This window comes from Clytia hemisphaerica, unplaced genomic scaffold (genome assembly GCF_902728285.1).
Source record: "Clytia hemisphaerica strain Z4C2 unplaced genomic scaffold, Clytia hemisphaerica genome assembly, whole genome shotgun sequence".
Taxonomy (NCBI): domain Eukaryota; kingdom Metazoa; phylum Cnidaria; class Hydrozoa; order Leptothecata; family Clytiidae; genus Clytia; species Clytia hemisphaerica.
Genome location: NW_027103268.1, coordinates 54,050 through 75,722, shown reverse-complemented (window position 1 = coordinate 75,722; position 21,673 = coordinate 54,050). Strand labels below are relative to the sequence as shown.

At 34.1% G+C, this 21,673-nt stretch overlaps 1 protein-coding gene and 2 long non-coding RNA genes across 3 annotated transcripts; 1 reads left to right on the top strand and 2 right to left on the bottom strand.

Annotated features, from left to right (window-relative positions):
• Positions 1–201: 201 nt before the first annotated feature.
• Positions 202–1,062, top strand: LOC136801119 (serine/threonine-protein kinase mos-like). The gene has a single exon (XM_067057744.1). The coding sequence runs from the start codon at positions 202–204 to the stop codon at positions 1,060–1,062; it is 861 nt and encodes a 286-aa protein (XP_066913845.1).
• Positions 1,063–9,700: 8,638 nt separating this feature from the next.
• Positions 9,701–11,078, bottom strand: LOC136801113 (uncharacterized). The gene is made up of 4 exons (XR_010845810.1): positions 11,041–11,078; positions 10,790–10,924; positions 10,529–10,636; positions 9,701–9,933 (listed from the first exon to the last, which is right to left on the bottom strand). It is a non-coding gene; the product is annotated as an uncharacterized lncRNA (long non-coding RNA).
• A 3,172-nt stretch (positions 11,079–14,250) lies between these two features.
• On the bottom strand, positions 14,251–14,801 carry LOC136801105 (uncharacterized). The gene is made up of 3 exons (XR_010845809.1): positions 14,785–14,801; positions 14,443–14,521; positions 14,251–14,273 (listed from the first exon to the last, which is right to left on the bottom strand). It is a non-coding gene; the product is annotated as an uncharacterized lncRNA (long non-coding RNA).
• Positions 14,802–21,673: the final 6,872 nt, after the last annotated feature.

Here is a 21,673-nt window from a genome sequence, read left to right as displayed (position 1 = left end):
TTTTTAGGATAGTAGATTTTCAGAGTTTATTAATGTTACAAAGAACTTCATTTTTATGTTGCAAAAGTGAGGTTACCATGAAATTTAAACACCTTCACTAAATTTTAAAAAACTACTAAAATTAAGGATTATACCGTTGATTTTTCGGCCATGTGAAGTTAGATAACTGAGGTTCCATTTCCCAAAAAAGGTGCTGGAAATATGAAAAGTATGAAAAATCGGTTAGATTATTTTGAGAATTTATGCACCAAACACAAGGAAGATTTCCATTTCAACGAAATTCAACTCGGTCGTCTTTTGGGTTCCGGAGGTTTTGGTAATGTACATGAATGCACAATTAATCGCCAGAAGTATGCACTCAAACGCTTTCATATCACCACCAGGAACGCAAGGGCTGCTCAAGAAAGTTTCACATCCGAGAACATGGCTATTCGATTGCAACATAAAAACATTGTGCGCACACATTGTACGTTTATACAAAATGAATCACATTATATCTTAATGGAATATTTGAATGCAAGGACATTACAATCCATAATTGATGACGAAAACGAGGTAATATCATTTAAGCGCAGAATTAGATTCGCAAAACAAATTTCTTCCGGTCTTACGTACTCACATGAGAAAAATATTGTACATTTAGACTTAAAACCATTGAACATTTTAGTCTCCCAGGTTATAGATCAGTGTAAAATCTCTGATTTTGGATGTTGTAAAGACCTAACAGAGATCTCTTCTCTTACAACTCCAACAAAGACAAGCTTGACCGGCACCTATCCATACCGTGCACCTGAATTACTATGCGGCGAGCCTGCTACAGACAAAGCTGATGTATACTCTTTTGGCATATGTTTGTGGCAAATGGTAACGTGCGAAAAACCTTATGGAAACGAACACCACGAAGTTATAATTTTTAAAGTGGTTGCATACAATTTTAGACCCCACATACCAGAGGACACAGAGAAACTCTATTCAGAGGTGATGACTCAGTGTTGGGAGGAATGTAAAGAGAATAGGATGAAAGCTAGCGAGGTTATGCAATTTTTCAGAGAACATTTTTAATCTAAGTAGAATAGGTTTGTTTTTTATAAATATTTGTAGAACTCAATGTTTTAAATTTCCTATTTCACTAAAGGGGAGTCATTTTTCAAATTATTACTCTTTTTACAAAACCTTAAGAAATGTTGAAGATCCTTAAATCTTTGGCCACGAAGGTCACATATATGCGACTGTCTCATTCTCTGGCGGTTATAATTTAAAGTGACCAGAAGTGACATAAATGCTTTTAAAAAGAGTATGAAAATAGCTTTCATATGATACAAAAAGCGTTGTTATGGTCACACATACCTGAGGACATGAATAATCTCCCAGTGTTGGAGCAATACAAAGACAATAATGGGGGCTAGGGAAATCATGCAATTCTTCATAGAATATTTTTTAATTTTTAAAATTTTTAATTTAATTTAGTTTATAGGAAGTACGACCATGTTCAAACATTCTTTTCTATGCAGCTCTTTTTCTGTTGAAAAATAACGCTTCAAAAACAATTATCACAGAATGGTATTTTGCGAGCATAATAATTCAGATAAAGAGTATTGCAAAATTGTTTCACCTATTTCATTACTGTGCCCCTAACGGATTTCAATATTTTTCAAGTTTTGCCCAAGTCCAAACATTGAAGTTTTACTTGGAAAAAAAGACGTTACATTGGGCAATTGATGAAACATTTTGACTACTGTCAAAAACATTTTTATAGTAGTTTAACTTGCTCAAATTTGAGCGATTAACAGTTAAGGAATTCCCGCATTTGCGGTAGTGCTTTTCTCCTACAATTGCGGTATGCACACAACAAAAAAGAAATTAAAAATATTGGAGGAAAATGCCCTATTTTCATAAATGTTTATTCATATCTTTTTAACGCACAGATGATTTTTTTATTCCGTAGATCAGATTTTTTTTCATGATAATCAACTTTAATCTAGTTCTGTTTTTGTTACTCGATTTTTGTCGACCAGCACTGTGTCATTTCGTAAACATTTAATGTGTTCAAGAAGAATGCAGAAAAATTAATGCAGGGTGGGAATCATGCAAAAAAAACTTTTGGGTTTAGCATAAAAAATGTGTCTAGCATCTCAAAGGGAAATAAAAACTGTCCTAATTTGACCAAAAACTTGCAACAAAAAACAATCTTGACAAAACATGATGATCTTGCCTTTGATGGGGCTTTCCTTTTTTTCACAGTAAAATTGTCAACTTTTTTAAATTTCTTTTTAACCTTACTTTTCTTAATACGCGAGTATTAATAGTAAAACTTTCCCGAGGTAACGGCAAGCCACCCTCAAATTTCTGTGATACCATTTTCTTAGCAAAAAGAGCATGCCCCTGAAATGTTGGAAGATGGGTGTCGTTTGCACCTCTATTAATCTTATTTGTTAGACACAATTTTAGCAAGAATCTTCTTCATGTTTCAATATCTTTTATGTTACTTATGTTACTTAAAAAATTATTCTCTTTTGCAAATCTTTGAAAAAGTTGAAAATATTCAGCTTCTAAGTTTAGAAAACAATTATTTAAATAATCTTAATGGCTCCAGTCAGTTTTCACCTTAAAGCAACTGATTTTGGCGGCAATAATATTTGGCGGATTTTGAGCAAGTCCAAAGATACCTTAAGGTATATTTTGGTGAGAACTAATTTGAGAAAAATTTTGCCAAAATTAAATATTTCGTCCGCTCGCCAAAATTCAATTTTTTGGAATTTTTCCCAAATTACCCCTCATTTTGACAAAAATGTTAAAGATAAGGCAGAAAAAAGATGATTTTCCCAGTCATTCACCAAAATAAGTTCTTGCCAAAATTAAATTTTATTAATTACAATTTTCGCTGCTCGCCAAAATTAGTTCTCGCCAAAATAAGTTCCCTTAAGGTAATTGTTTTCATCTGTCTCAGACAAAAAGCCCTCTTTATTATAAATTTTGTAAAATCCATTGTTTAATTTAACAACTAAGAAAAAACAACACATGTTTAGCATCAATATTTCGGCCTAACAGCCTTTTTCAAGATCATTTGTTAATTTAGATGGAAAGTGACTATTCTTTATCTTTTTGGACTATTTTCATACCACTCTCATCTAGAGAGATAAAAATTGTTGTCACTTTTCTGGTAATGAGAAAAAATAAAAATAAATAAAGTCAGAATGTTCCCTCTTCTTATTTTACCATTATTTTTAGTTTTAGCAATCTTATTGGAATAGAATATTTTTTAAATTGCTACATTTAAGAAAGATTTGTAATTTTGAAATACCTTAAGGGAAGAAATCTTTGTAGAAGTAAGTTTTCACAAAGATTTTTGGAACCTAAAATTATTTTCCACCTATATCTTTTTATCTATATCTTACCACCCAAAGTACTCCCCTGGTGGACCAAAATACCCTGAACTGCAAAATTTTAATTTTCGAAACTCAGAAACCTAATCGCGAAATTAGATTCCACAAAAATTTCTTCCCTTGCGGTATTCCTTCTACCATGGTCTCACAAATAGTGATTACTGCTATCAAAAAATTACTCATCACAAAATTTAACTTATTGTTTGTTTCATTCAAGATTTGTACTAGCATTCTCATGGTTGCAAGGGAAATTTGGGATAAATTCCCAAGGTCAATTTTGAAATATAATTAGACCGAGGGTAATTTATGCAGAATTTCACGAAAGTAAGCATGGGATTCCTAACTTGTCAAGCATTCGAATTTTCTACAGTAGAAATTTAGAAAAAGAAGTTTCAATTTCAAAATGTAAGAAATTTCAAATTTGTGGGATATTACAAAACCTAGGAGGTTACATTCTTCATTTTCGATTTGTTTTCAAATTTTTAGATTCTTGAAATACTCCACTTGTTAATATCTTTTCAAAAAGGTATTACTTTTTAAAATAGCAATTTTCAATCAAGAGAAATGTATGAAAATGTGCCGACTGCCAATTTTTTTGAAACAGACTTTAGTAGGAAATTACAAATTATTAATGTAAGCAAAAACTTCAATCGAATTTGCTAATTGTAATATTTTCGCTTTTATTTTCAAATTTTCGGCGAGTAAAAGTACAAGAAGCTAAAGGTAAAGGACTTTTTAGAAATGAGATTATTAATCATTTTTTTAAATCAGAGAATTTCAAGCCGCCATGACAGTTGTCCTTTGCGGACATGGCTCGATCCACGATTGTGGATACTTCGCTCTCCACCGTTTCATGCGTTGTTCATCCAGTGTATATAATAAATTCATGATTGCCCCTCTCCGGATCATTTGGTATTTTGATTATAAATTTGTCATCATTTTTAGATTTTAATATAATTATTCCAATTTGTTATTTTTCTTTGTATTTAAATTACGCAATAAATTCAATTGTTCACACCGTTTCTTCTGTTTAGTACCACCCTATTTTACCCTCTTATTTACCACCCTACCAATTTCAGTCGTGATAAAAAGAATAACAGAGCGTCATAAATAAACAATAGAAAAAGCGATTGGTCGCCTTTTATCCCTCAAATTTCTTGCGAGTCCATGTATTGAATTCTGCTTGAAAAGCTGTGAATCTTTACAAGTATCTAATCTAATACAAGTAAACCAATCCTTGTAGGGAATGTTAAAGGGATAATCAGATAGTTTGAGTTTTTTTGCCTGTAGAAACCCTCTGTGGTTTTGAGTAAAATCGCCAACTGTTTTTGTCTACGAACTATATTCTAAAGTTGAGATATCAAAATTTAAAATTTCTGAAAATGGGTTCTCGCACGGTTCGTACGTTTAAATTCTATAGTTATCTTACTAAAAGCCAAAAACTTGTAATTCAAATGGGAAATATTTAGACAAAAATATTTTGAGGTTTTCCTCAGGACAATGGAAGGATTCCACGTGCCAAATATCTCAAACCATCTGATTATCCATTTAAAACCTTAAAACTTTTCATCTCTTTAAACGTTGTTTTTCCCAAGCCGGTATGAAAATTGAGACTTTCATTTTTGAAGCAGATTTTTACTCTTATCAATTCTAGTATTTTTATGATTATATGGGGTTACTAATAAACATAATTGGACTTTCATCAATATCTCAGATTCTTGCCCTTTTCGCTCGATTTTAGCCCTTTTTGAGACATAAGGTGAGAATTCGACATCGGTTTGAGATTTGGACGAATGGGCACATAATCTCGGATTCCCACCCTTTTCGCCCATAACTATGAATATGTAATAAAAATGTCGTTCTTTATGAAATTTGTCGTTTTTTATGTCAATTTTTAGTAAATGCAGGATTCTTTAGATTCTTCGCATGACGAGCAGTTTTCTGAAGTTTTTTTAACTACCTATCATGTACTATCTATATTATAATACGCTTAAATCGGAACTCTCCCATTCTCGCATGAGGCTTTTTCGCTAGCGATTTTTAAATACACGGCAATTTTTTTCGCGCCTTTTTGATTGTATATTCAATTCTATTCGCCAAGTGCACTTCCATTCAAAAGAGCACATTTCTCCTTGATGGAGAAACACAACTGACTGTGCAATAGCACTATCAGCATAATTTATAGTTAAAAAAAAAAAGTTTATGTCGGTTATGAAATAATTTTGATTCACATGGGAATACGTCGAAGATAAAATTTGAGTTTTCAAAAAGACATCATATTTATGATTACCCTTGAGATTAATAAAGCTCCGATGACATTTCCCTTCTATTTGATACTCTGATAAAAACATTTCAATTTAATGGACTTGACAATATGAGAAAAGTTGATGACTTATTCCCAATTCAATTATGAAATTTTTTAATCAATGTTTGCTATTTTTTGTTCTATTGAGATAGCAAAATGAAAACGCTTTTACTTACGCATTGAGTTTAATTGTTAAATAATTGTTGACTCTGTTAAGAGGTATTGAAAAAAGGCACTCTTTATATTCCACCGTAAAGCACTGTGGTCTTTGGAGTGATCGGTGTTGCCAAGTACCTCTAATACTGAATTTGAATTTCTATTTGTTTTTTATCTTCATCCTTGCGTGAGGAAAATAATAGTCTCTCCTCTCCCAAAAACCCAAAAAAAGCACGTTTAAAGTATCACCGATTTCTCGCGAGAAATTTTTAACTCAATTTTCACCAATATTTGCATGAGCATTATTTTTAGCGAGTCAAGAATATTATTGTTTGAAGGTTTTCAACAAAAGAAATTATGACAAATTTATACAATTTAATAAGGAGAAGAAAAATCAAAATTCAACTAAAAATACTTTCACCATATTTTTTAATGTGCATTAATTTTAGTGTCCCCTTAAAAATTTTAAACATCAATTTTTACGAAAAAGGCCTAAATTTAAGAACATTTCTTCTCGCAAAATAAGTACATTTGTATACAAATCCCTACAAGTTTCTGAAAAATAGAAAAGCGAGCGAAGCGAGCGTATTAAAAGGAGTAAGAAGTCGTCTCGGACGACGCCGGGACGGCTAGTTTAAGTTAAAACAAAAGGGTTTTCAATAAAAACGACCAATATTTTTTTTTTTTTTTAAATATACTATATACCGGAGCCTGTCCCAGCATGGATCTTTTGGATTTAAATAAAATTCTACTAGAATTATGGATTATGTATAAGAAAGGAAAAAAAAAATTAAACTTCATCTTGAGGGAGTCGTACTCTACCTCTCGATCCACGGATGCATCTCACTGTAGATCTAACGAGCGAGAAGCATATGATAGTTCTAATGCTGTTAGTAACTTTTGAGAAAGTTTCATGTCTTTTGTCTGCTATCATTTCAGCTAGACGCTTGTAAAATAACGTAAATTCACGTCCCATCGCCCCATTTGCCGCAAAAACAAGCGGAGAAAAAGTCCCATTTTCGGCTTGCAAAATACGTTCACCATATTGTCTCTTCTTTTCGCGTTCATTGGATGATAAGCAGTTCTCAATTTTTGAATTGGTGTACCTTCGAGCAAACGGGTTGAAAACCCTCACATCAAAAAATGCTCTTTTTGGCCAGCAGTCCAAAAACTGAGAGCGCTTATATCCAGTCTCGCCTCGCGTGAGACATTTGCATGTCTTGGTAGATCTTCGTTATTAAGTTCGTTTAATAGGGGTTCAGTTCTTACATCATATAAGCTGCTAAAGTTTGCGCATCATTAGACTCAAAACAAAAGAATCTCGTCACATCACGCTAATTATGCAGAATCTTTTATCAACAACAAAAGAAATCCATTAACTGAAACAAACTCCCTTTAAGGGTGAAGGACCTGGTAGATGACGAACCGTATTTCCATTGTTTTCAAGAAGCTGTTTTTTTTTTCTATTCCTTTACACTTCTCTGATTCAACATCGTATGATTTTGACAAAGGGAATGGAATATCGGATTCCCACCCTTTTCGCCCATACCTAAGGTAGAGAATACAACATCGGTATGTATGAGTGTTTTCAAATAATGGGTTATCTCAGATTCCCACCTATCTTATCTTAACGACCGTTTGCGACCAAAATGAGAATTAAGTCTTAGATTTTGAACGCCTTGGAATTGATGTAAACAAAATAGTTTTCGCAAAAATTATCTATTTAGCTTTAGGTCTTTAGATGCGTTATTGAAAATACATCCACTATAAGAAAAACCTCGATTTATTTCCCTCCGATGAAGTTCCTTACTGAATAATAAGCTCATTTGATGAGCAGCTTCGGAGCCAAATTAGAGTTGAATCAACAATTAACAAATAGCCAATCAATCAATCGTTACATGGAATATCCAACATATTCTACATTGATCAGCCTCTGGGAAGCATAACGTTCTATTGGGTAATGTTTGCTGATTTTTGACACTTTAAGATCCGCAAAACATTCTATCTTCATCCTTTTTGATATTGTAATACATACCTCCTTTGCTCTATTCCAAAATTATGGCTCTTATTGCCACGTACAAAATATAAATTTCTTCTTGATGTAGCACACAAAACTGTGGCATGTTATACAATTTCTGTTAGACAAATTATCCTTGTTTTTGAGTCTGAAAACTTAAGAATCGCACTGAAAAAATTTGATGAAGAAGAAAATGAACTCGATTGACAATGACTTTTGCGAAGAAGAGTATTTTAACTTTGAAGAGCTTATTTTCGGCGAAGAAAAAATTTTGAAATTTTTTTTGCGGTAGATGGTGTATCTTTTACCGAAATAAAGATTTTTGGGAAATTTTTTTAAAACCTTATTTGTCTCTTCATCCATATTTGTTATAGAAAAACAGCCCTAACTTTTGTAAAATTCTTTGCAGACAGTTTGAAAAAACTTCGAAACAAAAAGGTTAATTACCCATTAAAACTTAGCACTTTTTATAAAAGAAGGTAATGCAACATATTTAACGTCTTTTTAAAGTTCATAGCGTCATTTTTGCAATCAAATTCTTAATTACTCTTAACGGATTTGAATGAAAAGCAATTCATAAAGGTAATTCTTTGTTAAAAGTGTTAAAGAACCTAAAACATAACTTTTATGTTCAAATACTAAAATCAAGTACTCGACTATGGACAGAGCCCTTAAGTCTAAGTGGATAAGTTTCGCCTGCAGATATTTTCGCGAGGCAATTTTTTTCATAAATCATTTGAATCTCGCACGGGACTTAATTTCGCTAACCACCCTATGTACGCATCCCCTCTGATATGTTTTGAATCATCCCCTTTTTCAACTAATTTCTTCCATTTTCATAAAAAGTGATTTACAAAAATTTTTGCGATCATTAAATCCACGAAAACTTATCCCATTAAAGTATCGAATGTGTACGTAAGAGGGTAGAGAATTCGACATCTGTATTGGGTTTTGATAAATGGGCACATAATCTCGGATTCCCACCCTTTTCGCCCATACGTAAGGTACATCATTCAACAATAGGTATTATTTTGATAAATGGGCACATAATCTCGGATTCCCACCCTTTTCGCCCATACGTAAGGTACATCATTCAACAATAGGTATTATTTTGATAAATGGGCACATAATCTCGGATTCCCACCCTTTTCGCCCATACGTAAGGTACATCATTCAACAATAGGTATGATTTTGACAAATGGGCACATAATCTCGGATTCCCACCCTTTTTGCCCATACGTAAGGTACATCATTTAACAATAGGTATGATTTTGATAAATGGGCACATAATCTCGGATTCCCACCCTTTTCGCCCATACGTAAGGTACATCATTCAACAATAGGTATGATTTTGATAAATGGGCACATAATCTCGGATTCCCACCCTTTTCGCCCATACGTAAAGTACACCTTCAACATTCGTATGTATGAAATTTCGATGAATGGGCACATAATTTCGAGTAATCGTTACTCTGACGACTTTCCAAACCTTTTCATTCTACTAGCGATAGCGAAATTAACGTGCTTGTAAAAAAGAACGAAATGATAGGCGATCGAATTTGGCTATTTTGTTTGTTGAGTTAGAAAGAATTCGTTTAAGTGGAAATCACTTGGACATGGACAAAAAACAGGGACAATGTCATAAGATATATTTTTCATTCATTCAAAATAGTAATAAAAACAATAATAAAAGTAATAGAACTATAGTATATAACTATTCCCAAATAGCAAGCTAGAAGACTAATTCAGATATAGCAGAAATAAAGCAAAAAGTAATGGAGGAAACAATTTATACAGGGAGTGACTAAATTTCCAAAAAATCTTTCTCTGTACGTTCAATTTGGTCATTGGGCGTTGACCTTAGCGAGAAAATCAATCGTATTCGGAGGTAAACCGTTTTTTTCAGTTTTGTTTACTACTTTTGACAAATGTTTCCTGACCATACTTTCCTTCACTTAAAAACTCCCTTTTAGTTCCCCCCCAACAATCTTTGAAGCTGAATAACAACCACGTTCGATGAGCAGCTCCGAAGCTTCAGAGCCAAATTCAATTTGGATCAAATACGTCAATACCTAAACGTGAAAACATGGCGTCAAAGATAATTTCCAAGCGAAAAAGACAAAACAAAAAACACTGAATTATCAATTATAAAGGCGTGGGGACAAATTGTTTCTTAACATTCTCTCATTAAAAAAGCTACGTGTATAATGGTTCCTTTTTTTATTTCATGGGATAAAAATTTAGGGAGCCTTGAAAGACAGTAAAGTTTTGTCCCTGAACTGTTCATTTTTCCATAGTCATTATAAAAACACTGGTGTGGAAGGCTTTTGTCTCTTCTTATTGTTAAAAGATGGAGCTTACGTACCAAAATTGATTTATTTTGCAAACTTTTTGATCATGTGATTAGAAAATAGACCAATCCCAAGAGGATATTTTGGTAACGTGATTAAAAAGTATGCAAATCGCAACTTGCTTTTTGTTTGTAACAATAGAAAATTGCACAAAAAGCTAAACACAATACATTGCCAGACCGGAGTTTTTTATAATGACTATGGTTTTTCTTTAAGTACGTTTTGGAATTCTCTTTCAAGGATGTTTATGAATATCAAATGCGTAATTTCAGTTTTTAAAGGAGTAACGAGCAGAAGCGAGGCTCAAAATACTCACTTCTGGCACAAGGAATTCAGTAATGACCCTTTGATGATTTCGTTCTTGAAATGAACGATTTCCCTCCAACACGGGCGATGCCATCAATACCGAGGTTAGAGTGCGGACCTGGAAATAAGAAATATAATTAAGCTTTGCAATAGGTTTGGTAGCACTTCATTCCAGAGCTTTACAGCAAACGCTCTTGCTTGCTTAGCTCTTCTTCTCTGAAAAAATACGGATACAGTGTCTGATGAAAAATATAATTAAAATTCTTCTTACTATCTGCTGAGGGATTTGTTTACTGAAGGTGTTCATCAACATCAGTGCGTCACATTTACCCTCCGAAAGAAGGCGAACAACCAGCTCCGATCTTGCCGATCTCTGGCTCTGATCCAACAAATTCGAAGAAAATTTCTAGGTAAAAACATAAACGATTATGAAAATTTTCTATTGGTTTCAATAAATTCCATGATCCTTCCCTTTGAAGAATAACTCAATAATTGAATTTATAGTTAAAAAATGAGGCTTACTATAATTTTGTCGGTACTTTTGTAGATCAGACGCAAAAAGCGTTTCGTGGAACATATCAATTAAGCTAAAAAAAGAATGCTATAAAGGTTAGTATGTACTGTGTTGAATGATAAAACTTTAGATTAAACTCGCGGGTTATTTAAACCGATTAACTCGATAGCTTACAAAAAATTACCTAGTGATTTTTATAGATTGTATAGAGCGTTTACCTAAAAATTTATTTACAATTTCAAAATCTCGGAAACGAGATATTCAGGGTCCATAAATAAATTTCTTGGATATTTTTGATCAAATTCAGTCTTCTGTTTAGCCGGACACCTTGTAAAGGGCAAGATTAACGTCTTGACCAACAATAATATGAATGATGAGTAAAAAAGTACCGTAATTTTATGTTCTCGATTTTATCGCAGCCACATGTATCTTGCCATCGAATACAGGGTAAGTGATAGGCAAGGTGACAATTGCGGCAGACTACCTGTTCCTCATCCTCTCTACCATAACAGTACATGTTGTGGCTGCGACAACTCTCTGGATCATAGTCCTCAAAGGCAGCCAAATATAAACATCCGCCAGAAGTGAGTATGAATGGCATCGTACATAACGAGGTATCATCGACGCAAACAACACTCACGCCTTCTTCATCTACAATCTTTAAATTTTTGTTGAGGCCCAAAGCAATACCCAACAAATTCACCATTACTAAAAGAAATCAAAACTTTTAGAAAGCAACACCACATCATCATGTTTTGACTTTTTAACTTTGAAATATTCAATATTGAATAAATTTCTCAAAGCTTTCAAATAAAAGTGAGTAAAAGACGGAAAAGACGTAATTTTGAATTCAGTTTTGAAACTTCAAGTCCATTTTCGAAATTTAAGAAAAGTATAGTCGAGTTTAAAAATAATCAATCGGCACAGAAAGTACGTTGAGGAAGACCTGTCTGATGTCCTGAGTTTGTGAGTTTGTCAGTTGTTCTGTCTTATCGTAGTTTTATATTATGTCGTGATGTCCCAATGTCATGGTCAGTCGTAGTTTTGGGTCTATATTATATAATATATAATACAAGAATAAAATTACTTTCAGTAGGATATCTAGCCGCTTAGTTCGACTTTTAAATGAAATTCAGTTTCAAAGATTTTACAATATAAAGTGTGTTGAATACATAAAAAACCTTTAAGGAAGCAATGTTAATGTAATGTTAATGTATCTGTTCTTTAAAGTCGAAAAATGTGTACAAATCTGTATAGCTTTAAAGCTAATAGTTCGACTGGAAAATCAGCCTTTGGAATATACCAAAAAGCCATAATAGCAAAAGAGTATATTTGTATACCTTTAGGTTTCGATGCAGAAGCCAAAAGAGATTTTTCAAGGGTGTCTTTGTCATAGGCATCGAGCCAATCTTGGAATCTCTTCGGACCTAAGCCAAACTTTCCGCTAGTTATCTTTGAAACAGAAAGAGAAACAGAAATGGGTTTACTGGAAAATGCAAAAATCTTCTTGGGAAGAAGAAAACCTTTGGAAAAGGCTTTAGTTTTTAACTTGAATATAAATCTTCAGATAACCTTGACACATAATACTCACACAATCAAGTAACTGCTGCATTTCATTGACAGCAAGTGCCAAAGAGAGGTTCCCAAAGAAATCCTCGTGATCTTCCGTGCCGAGGAAGTGGAAGCTCAACGCAGAATTGACACTTTTGAATGCTACCGGTTCTTTATCAGTAGATAACGTAAGGGACCGACTTCTGAAAAATAAAGAAAGCATAGTCGAATTTATGGTTGATTTTATCATTCGCCTCAAGTTCCTTTCCCATAATTAGATGTTATTATTGTAATCCTTTCAAGCACCAAAACATACTTTGATCCATTCTAACATTTCTAAAATGACATATTGAACTGAACGAAACGAAAAGGCAAAAAAGGTATTCACTCACTCTATTAAAGTGAGCTTGTTTAAAGATTATTTAATAAATGCCCCCTTTTTTAAACGTCCCTCATTAAATCTAAAAAATAGAAAGAATAAACACCGGGGCGTTTATTCGAAGTAATACTGTACTTTAAATCGATATCATAAACAGACAAATTAGTCAGTTTCCGGTGCATTTGGAACCAGCACGCAGCTAACTTTGTGGCATCGGAAAATGAGGTAGCGTATGATTTCAATGCACTAATCTGCCCGTGAAAGTCAGCTACCATTGTCGTCGAATGCTTTTTCTAGATAAAAGAGGAAAAGTATAAGGCCGATAACCTATAAAACACGGGCTTGATATAGACTAAACAATTCAAGAAGGATGTCTAAATTCTGTGCAGATTGCTTATTTCCAGGAATGTTTCAGTGTCTCAGGTTCAGCACAATATATAATTATTAACGTTTTATTCCACCATGAATTACTTACAACAATCTTAAGCATTTGATGTTCGTGGAACGAACGCATCACCATGTCGATCTGGTCCACGGGTGTTTTGATTTTTCCATGGGGTGACTGGAACGGGACGTTGCAGGGCCACCACCTGGGTTTGTTGGCTTTCGTCCAGCTAAAACTTTTTCCAAGACCTGAGAAAGTAATATTTTCATACTATGTCTCTTAACTTAAGAATCTAAATACAGGGGCATAACCTGTTTGATATGTACAGCTCAAGCAGTTGTGCAAAGTAAAAACAGTCTAATGATATTCCTAAAAAACGCAGAAACGAATACCCACGTGATGAAGCTCTGGTTACATCTGCAAGCAGAGTTCTCTTTTCAACGGCTTTGAGACACGCCTCCCAATCGCTTTTGAATCGTATATCTTCTTTTTTCTTTTTCTTTTCGTTAATTTGATCTTCCTCACTTTCTTCCGATTCGCTTTCTTCTTCTTCTTCTTCTTCTTCAGAGGACTCGCTTTCTCCCTCAGCTTGAACAAGACAGAATAAAAAAATCGCTAACCAAGATGTAAATAATATTTTTAAGTAATGTTTCACCCATTTCAGTCTCTCTAAATTTCCAATCCGTCAAATTAAATCCCCGCAAAAATCGATTTTGGGCAATCGATTAATTAAATCCACACCAAAAAAATCCCCGTATGTTTACGGCAGCATATCTTTAGTTAAATATCATTTCAAAAGGCAAAACTATAACTTGTATTTCGAAGAGCTATACGAATCAACTTACCAGCATCAATCTCCATGGCCTGCTTGAATTTCTCCAGAACTAAGGGATCTCGAGCGAACATCCTCATTCCTTTCGTCGATCCTAATAATTGACGTCCATTTTCATTTAATTGAAAGATATATTTACTGAACAGAGAACTTTATTTCACATTACACATATTTTAGTAAGCTAAATCAGGTAGAAATTGGTATTTTATGCAATTTAGAAATTTATGAAAAATTCACTTTGGCCAGATTCTTAAATTCATTACCATAGCTTTTTATGTTTCCATCTGCCTTGTAGGCTAAAACAGCAATTGGTGTCTTGCAGACATTACGTAATTGTACAACCTAGCAAAAAGCATTAAAATCATGTAGAAATTAAGCACTCCTTTAAATTATTAAAATCAAACGCGACAAGTTTATAACTTAATATGCTTTTTATCTAGTCTAGAAGAGGGTCGGTGCAATTTATGATCTTTTAAAAATCAGCGCTATATTTTTCAAGCTATAGCAAAATCTCTCATGATTTCTACCTTCCAGAAAATTAAGAAAAGCGATGGGAGTGGGAGTTTTAAAGTCGACCTTTTTGTGGGACGTGACAGTTAAAATACCTTGCTCTTGATTGAAGTCAATTTTCCTTTTTCTGTTTTTTTTCTGCTGACAGGATTTTTATCAAAACTGGTCTAAAACGAAAAAGAAAGTTGGTTTTGTGTTCTGATTCAACAGTTCTTAAAATGAATGAATTAATAACGACTCAAGACAAATCTACCTTATTCATTTTGAAACGGCCATGGGAGCCGATTCTCCTCTTTCTATTTTCTTCGTTAACGTTATTATTTTCATTGTCGTTGACATGGCTGTTGTTCTGATCGTTGTCGGTGTTCATTTTTTTATTCTAAAGCTATTGTGTAGAAATGGAAAAAAGAAATTAAATGCAAAATCATCCTATTATTATGTATCAAGATCGACATATTAGATCACATAACCGTAACAAGTAAGAATATTAAGAGAAAGTTAAATTAAGATTGTATACCGGATGATATAATTTTGAAGTCCTTAGCTCTTAGGAATAGGTATAAGGGTTGAAATAGGCAAATGTGCGAATTATAAAGTATGACAACATGATAAGAGGACAAAATTACTCGCTCGAAACCACTACTGGCAAGGACTTTTCTAGTCGAAGCGTCAAAAGTGATATGTAGCCTATTTTTACTATTGGTAGCTGATACATTCGAGTATTCCATTTTCTCAGGATTTGGGCTCAGGTTTATTCTTTTTCTTCTACTGTTGGATAAAATAATTTATAATATAAAAATCGAAACTCTACCAAATGAAATATAGCCGTAAGAGAGAATAGTCTTCGAAGAAAGGAAGTATTTGACGCCCTTTATATGCTTGTCTTCCAGCGGTATTTTCCTATGCAAGCCTTGCATTTAAAGCAAATCAAGCACCAATCAAAAATGTGCTAGTCTTTGACCATTTTTCATCGCTTTCTACCTACATAAGTCCAGTTTAATAACAACAAAAATAATAATAATAATAACACAGAAGTTGAGAATACAATCATTAAAAATAAAATAAATTTCAATTTATAAAGCATTTCAATTTATAAAGCATATCAACTTTCCTCGGCTCACCAGACATAAATCGTCCCTTCATTTGGTTATAGTACATCAAGCCATTGGAGTCTATCACATATATTGTATCATCACATTAAAAGATGGCGTTTGATAAAGTCCCTCTAATCAAATAACCCTCATCCAATATCCTTCTTGTTAGTGCATGTAACGTGATGAATGCAATTTTCTAAGTTTTCTAAGTAAGTTCCAAAACCATGTCGTGACATTACATTGTTGTCGAATGATGAACAGAATTTGGCTAAATAATCATAAATCTCATTTCACAGTGAGCACCCGGTGACATATCGAATTTTAAGCTTCTCTATCGTATCAAAAGCAGTAACCGTTTAGCTGAAAGGTTTTGTTTGGGCGTATCTGAAAAATGAAAGGAAAAATAAATTTTTCAAACTGATTACGATTGTGAAGACCAACCAACTAAACTATAACCGTATTTATTCATTTTATAATCACACTCCTGTAAAAATTTCGTTTTGGCAATGTTAAGTCCATCAATCGTTACACTCTTTAAAATGTCAATATTTCAAGAGTTATCTTCCATTAAAAAACTCAAAAGTACATCACCTGAGTTCTGTGCTTACGCACTAATCATATGTACAGTACTCTTTGAAATAAAATTATTTATGGGTACATAATACAAAATAATCAAACGAGCTCTATTTATTAAAAAGGGATAAAGAAGAAATTAATTAGTAGCCTGCATCACCCAGTGTAAATGAGATAGGACGTCTGAAAATGAATATGAAAATGAACTTCAAACTGAAAAAGAGGAAAAGGGAAGAAAACTGGGAACTTATTTTTTCATTAAAAAGTTTCTTCAATCTTCGAAGACAAAATTGACCCATGGAAAAAAAATTTCATCTATGCAGTTCTTTGAAATGAAGCAAAATATTTCCAACCTGGTTCAATTAAACTGGGTATTCGGTGCTATTACGTCACTTTCGTTTTCCACCCCGTTCATTTGCCAATGGTCGCAAGTGAAAAATACCCCATTCATTTGCCAGGATGTGCCTGACTGTAGCCCAGTGCCAGTTGTTCGACAATTATGCTAAAATGTCGAACATGTCGCCAAAGTGTAACTGTCGAACAAGTGACCTAGGACCGTTGTGGGATCTGTCCATATCCGCTTATCGATAATAGGAATCAATCGATATTATCCAATCCTTCGGATCCTTAATTGGTTATAGATTGGTCTTTGATTGAAAAAACTTATCAATTGTATTGAGTGGGAGAGTGTGGTCTAGTCTACCTATTATAATAGTAGTGTAAATAGTAAGAGCATATGTCAAAAAGTAAGTATAGTGCTTTTAGTGGCTGAGTGAGAATCTTACCTGTGTGCTGTGTAGCTGTGTTATGTATGTCAACCCCATCCTTGACTGCTTGATAGAAGGTTAATTTCGTTCGTTGGTACAGTACATCATGCCTTCCATTTCTTCCTTTAGGAGAGGAAGAGTTATATCCATATAATAAAACACACAAAAGGACTGAACCCAGCTAGGGAAAGGGTAAACAGCTTTTTACAACCTCGGGCAGCTGAGGCTACCATTTTAGCTTTCCATGGCCACAGCGAAGCGAGCGCAATCATTTGCCGTTTTAATGTTGTATGGGCATATTCGTGGGCGAAGAAAATATCCGAGCTAAATTATAGTTCTACAGTCGAATGATGATCAATCACAGATACCAACTGGAGACAGCAACAACGTGGCTACTACTAACAACAACGTGACTTCTACTAGCAGCAACAACAACAACAAAGTTCCTGCCAGACGAGGTAATGCTGCATCACAATTCGGTTGTAGAGCCATTCCCAGCTTCAAGCGGAACAAGTAATACTTTAATGGACCTACCTATTTATAAAACGAATAATTAGAATTTAATGGAAGTAATGTATAATTTTGGGCATTGCCATTTTACATCATTGTGCAAAAAATCATGAAAATCTGTGGAGTATAAGTTGAAAAAATGAAGGAAAACCGTTTTACGCCGGTTTTCGGCTGTTCCGGCGATTTTTAAGGAGTTCCGGATTCAAAGGATGATTTTTTTGGAAATCAAACAATGCTAAGTTTTGGGCATCATCATAAAGAACATTTTTCTGTAAAGAAACAATTAAAGAAGTTTGAAAAAATGTGACGGAAATGTGAAAAAACGACGATTTCCGGCACATTTCCGGTTCTACAGACCGGAAAAAATTTTTTTCGGCAAACGGTTTTCGACACCTTTTCGGCAGTACTAATGTGCATCTATGTGCAAAAAATCGCAAAAAACTAATGATAAAATCTCGAGAAAATCTCAAAAAACCGCTTTTTTCGGGATATTTCCAGTTCTACCGGCCGGAAAAAATTTTTTTTCGAAAATCGGGCTCCGTCACATTCGAGGGTTTATAGTAATGCACCTTTGTGCAAAAAATCAGAAAAATTGAATGAGCCAATCTCGAGAAAAGTTGGTAACTAACTAACTAACTAACTAACTAACTAACGAACACGGGTTAATTTATAGGACCTCCACCCCACCGGGGTAGGTCCAAAAATTCAACAAATCAATTTTGTTTACCCTCCAAGAAAAAGATGGAGTCTATTACCAAAACGATCAGTGTTTCAGACGTCAAAGACGATAAAATCTTCACATACTATGAAGTTCCAATAGATTTGGCTGATTTGCAAGAAATTAACGTTCGAACAATTCAGAGAGAAGTAAGGGCGCAAATTGGTGGGGATGATTTTATCCTCACCAATAAAAAGGGAAATCCAGTTCGAGATATGCCCAATACCAGAAGTAAGCACTTAAAGGGGAACTCAACAAATTTGACATTTTTATTTTTTACTGATTTTTGGTAATATTAAGTATAAAAATGAGAAAGAAAGTATATAAAGTCCGATCTCTCAAATAAAAATCATGAAAATTCTCTCTTAGCTTCAGTTAAAAATATGTTCAAAAAATCACCCCCTTTCTTCTAAAAAAAGATCGACTTCTCTTTGGATTATGACGTCACTGCATTCAGAAAACAGAACAAATTCAGTTATGACTACAGTATGTTTTCAGAGTTCTGTTTTAAATAAGAAATAAATACATAGAAAAGTATTCCTGGTAAATTGTGGGTGATTTAGCTGAATAACAATAAAAAATTCAATAAGAAACACAAAAATTTAGTCACAAACCCTCTACTGAAGGGCCTGTCTTCACTAATTTTTAGCCTGAGAAGATAAGCATCTTCCTCTTTCTGAATGCGACTACGTCATAAAACAGCTGAAAGTGCGTCTTTTTTATTTGATAAACAATTTCATTTTAGTAGAGGGGAGCCTCTTTTTAAAAGCTTATTAAACAAATTTTTAGAGTGAAAGGAGAGTTGCAACCTTGAAATTTTGAAATTTATCGTTGAAACAAACCATTTCAGGATAGAAACAAAAAAATCCAAAATTTGTTGAGTTCCCCTTTAAAAGTTTTTGTGTGTGATTTGGTTGTTTTTTTTTCAGTTTTATTGTTTTCAGCTTTAATTCCAAGTAGGTCAATAAAAGAATGAATTTTTCTTCTTCTTTTTTTTTAATTTTGATTTTTTGCGACATGGGTTCTGGAGTAGCTCCATGGAGTACTCCAATGGCGTACCTATTGGAGTACTCTAAAAATATTGCAGACCAGATTTTAGATCGCCGTGAGAGGAAAAAAAATAATTTAATGATCTAAAACCCCTCTGTAACCTCTCTCACAGACTGTCCCCAACTGCCATTTCATATCCAGTCATACTACCTGCATCATATTGAGTATGATAAAAATTCCTTTTGGAAATGGGTTGATAAGCTATGTATTCTATGTGGGGGGCGTACGAGGTTTTGAATTACCGCCATTTCGGCCAATTCTTTGAAAATCAGCGTTATCCCGTCCAAATTTTTCGAAAATACCGGTCCCGCTGTTTTTCCCATAAAATTCTAAGGACTAGAAGTCAAAAATTCGGCAAAATGGAATAGAATGTGTAGGAGGTCGATCACTATTTTTGTATTTTGTTTCGATTGCAAAATTTCAGCCTAATCAGACAATTTTAGAAGTTTCTAGTCTGCCCCAAAGTTTAGCCTCTTTTTGAGGCTAAAACTTGTGACCACGCCCAAAGCAATCAAAAGTTTGAAAAAATGAAAAAAACCAGCCGGAAGGGCTAGATCTGCGACCTGGATCAAAAAGTGAAGCTCATTCTTTTTTGTCTCATCCTTGTTTGGGCTTTGGTAGGATTTCCTACCAAAGTCACCTGGCTTTTACCGAAATACCGTTGTTTTTTTATAAGAATTACCTCATCCCGGACGAAAAATCGCCTACTTTTCTTGATCTCGCACTCCGAGAACAATGAAAATGCTAGATCCTATCCATCACCTCGAAAATCAATCAAGTCACAAAATCGTGCTTGATTTTTTTTGCTGGATAAAGGTTAAAGCTGCAAATCTAGCCCTTTGAGCTATGATAAATCATTGAATAAAAGAAACACCCCAGGGATTCACCCAAGAAACAAGAACAAGCGAGCAAAATTTCAGCCGACAATTAGACCATTTTTGTAGACTCCAGCCTACCCCAAAGTTTCGAGGTGACAGATAGGACAAGCTGATCGAATTTGAAAAAAAAAACATTCAAAAATTCGAATCTTTGTCTGGTTTATCCTAGGCTACGGACATATCTCCTGCGCTCCGGACGTAAAACTTCTTCTCTTCGAAGAGAAGCTCAAGTGGAACAAAGGAGATATGACGTAGCCTAGTTTCTCCGCGAACAAAACATTTTCATAGGAACCGGGCTTTATAAAGCCCCGTGCACATCTACATTAACGTTTCAAATAAGGTTTTTTATGAAATGTAAGATCCTTATTTTTTGGGTGTTTTTTTTTCGCGTTTTTTCACCTTTGCTGACTCCTGTGACAAGCTTTTTTATAGTCCGAAAATTTTATGTACACCGTCTACGTATGGCTTTTACCGAAATATCGTTATTTTTATGAGAATTACTTCATCCCGGACGAAAAATCAGGTGTTATACCGTCACTCTTGCAAAATACCGTTTCCCAAACACTTTTTATCGTTTTTACCGCTTCCCGGCCCTAAATTAGGCCTTATCCCGAATACCGCCAGATCGTACGCCCCCCACTTCTATGATTGTCACAATATTTTCTTTATAAAAGTCAATCTGTTGACAAAAGGACAAAAGAAAAATATTGCTTAAGAAAGCTCTAGTGCCCTACTGGTGTTACATAAATAATATAACACAGAATACTATATACAATTACACTGATATTATATGTATTATTATAAAGTGTTTGATATATCAGAGCTATTCTGCAAGCTAAATATGGTCTGTTAATTGTAGAATCAACGAAGATTTTTAAGCAGAGAGCGTGCGCTATACGAGCTTTACTGCCAGAAATGATGGTAGCCATTTTTTTACAAACAAATACTTGAGAAATTCTTTTGATTGCTATAAATTGAAAGTTTACAGCTGGTGGAAAAGGTTGATTATCAAATTTGTGATATTCATCGCTCTGACATTTTAGGAGGTACTCCATTAGGTACTCCATTGGAGTACTCCATGGAGCTAATCCATGTTTTACAACGACCCCTGTTAGAATCCAAAATCCAAGATTTTTAAAACAAAACTTCCAACCCAAAACAGCACTACAAAATTGACAAACAGAAAAGAAGAATTGAAGCACTAAAAATTTAGTGTTCTACTAGCCGTCACCCGGCGTCGCACCCGCTGAGGAGTAGATAAGCTGAACGCATCATAAGCCCTTTGGATAGTAAAGGGGAAACTTTTGACTGATTTAATCCCAAATAACAAAAATTGTCACTCAAGAAGACCAATCAAAACTCGAAAAATCGTAAATTTAATGTTTTGTGACGTC

Coding starts and splice junctions, on each gene's coding strand:
- LOC136801119 (XM_067057744.1), top strand. CDS start 202: ATGAAAAGTATGAAAAATCGGTTAGATTATTTTGAGAATTTATGCACC.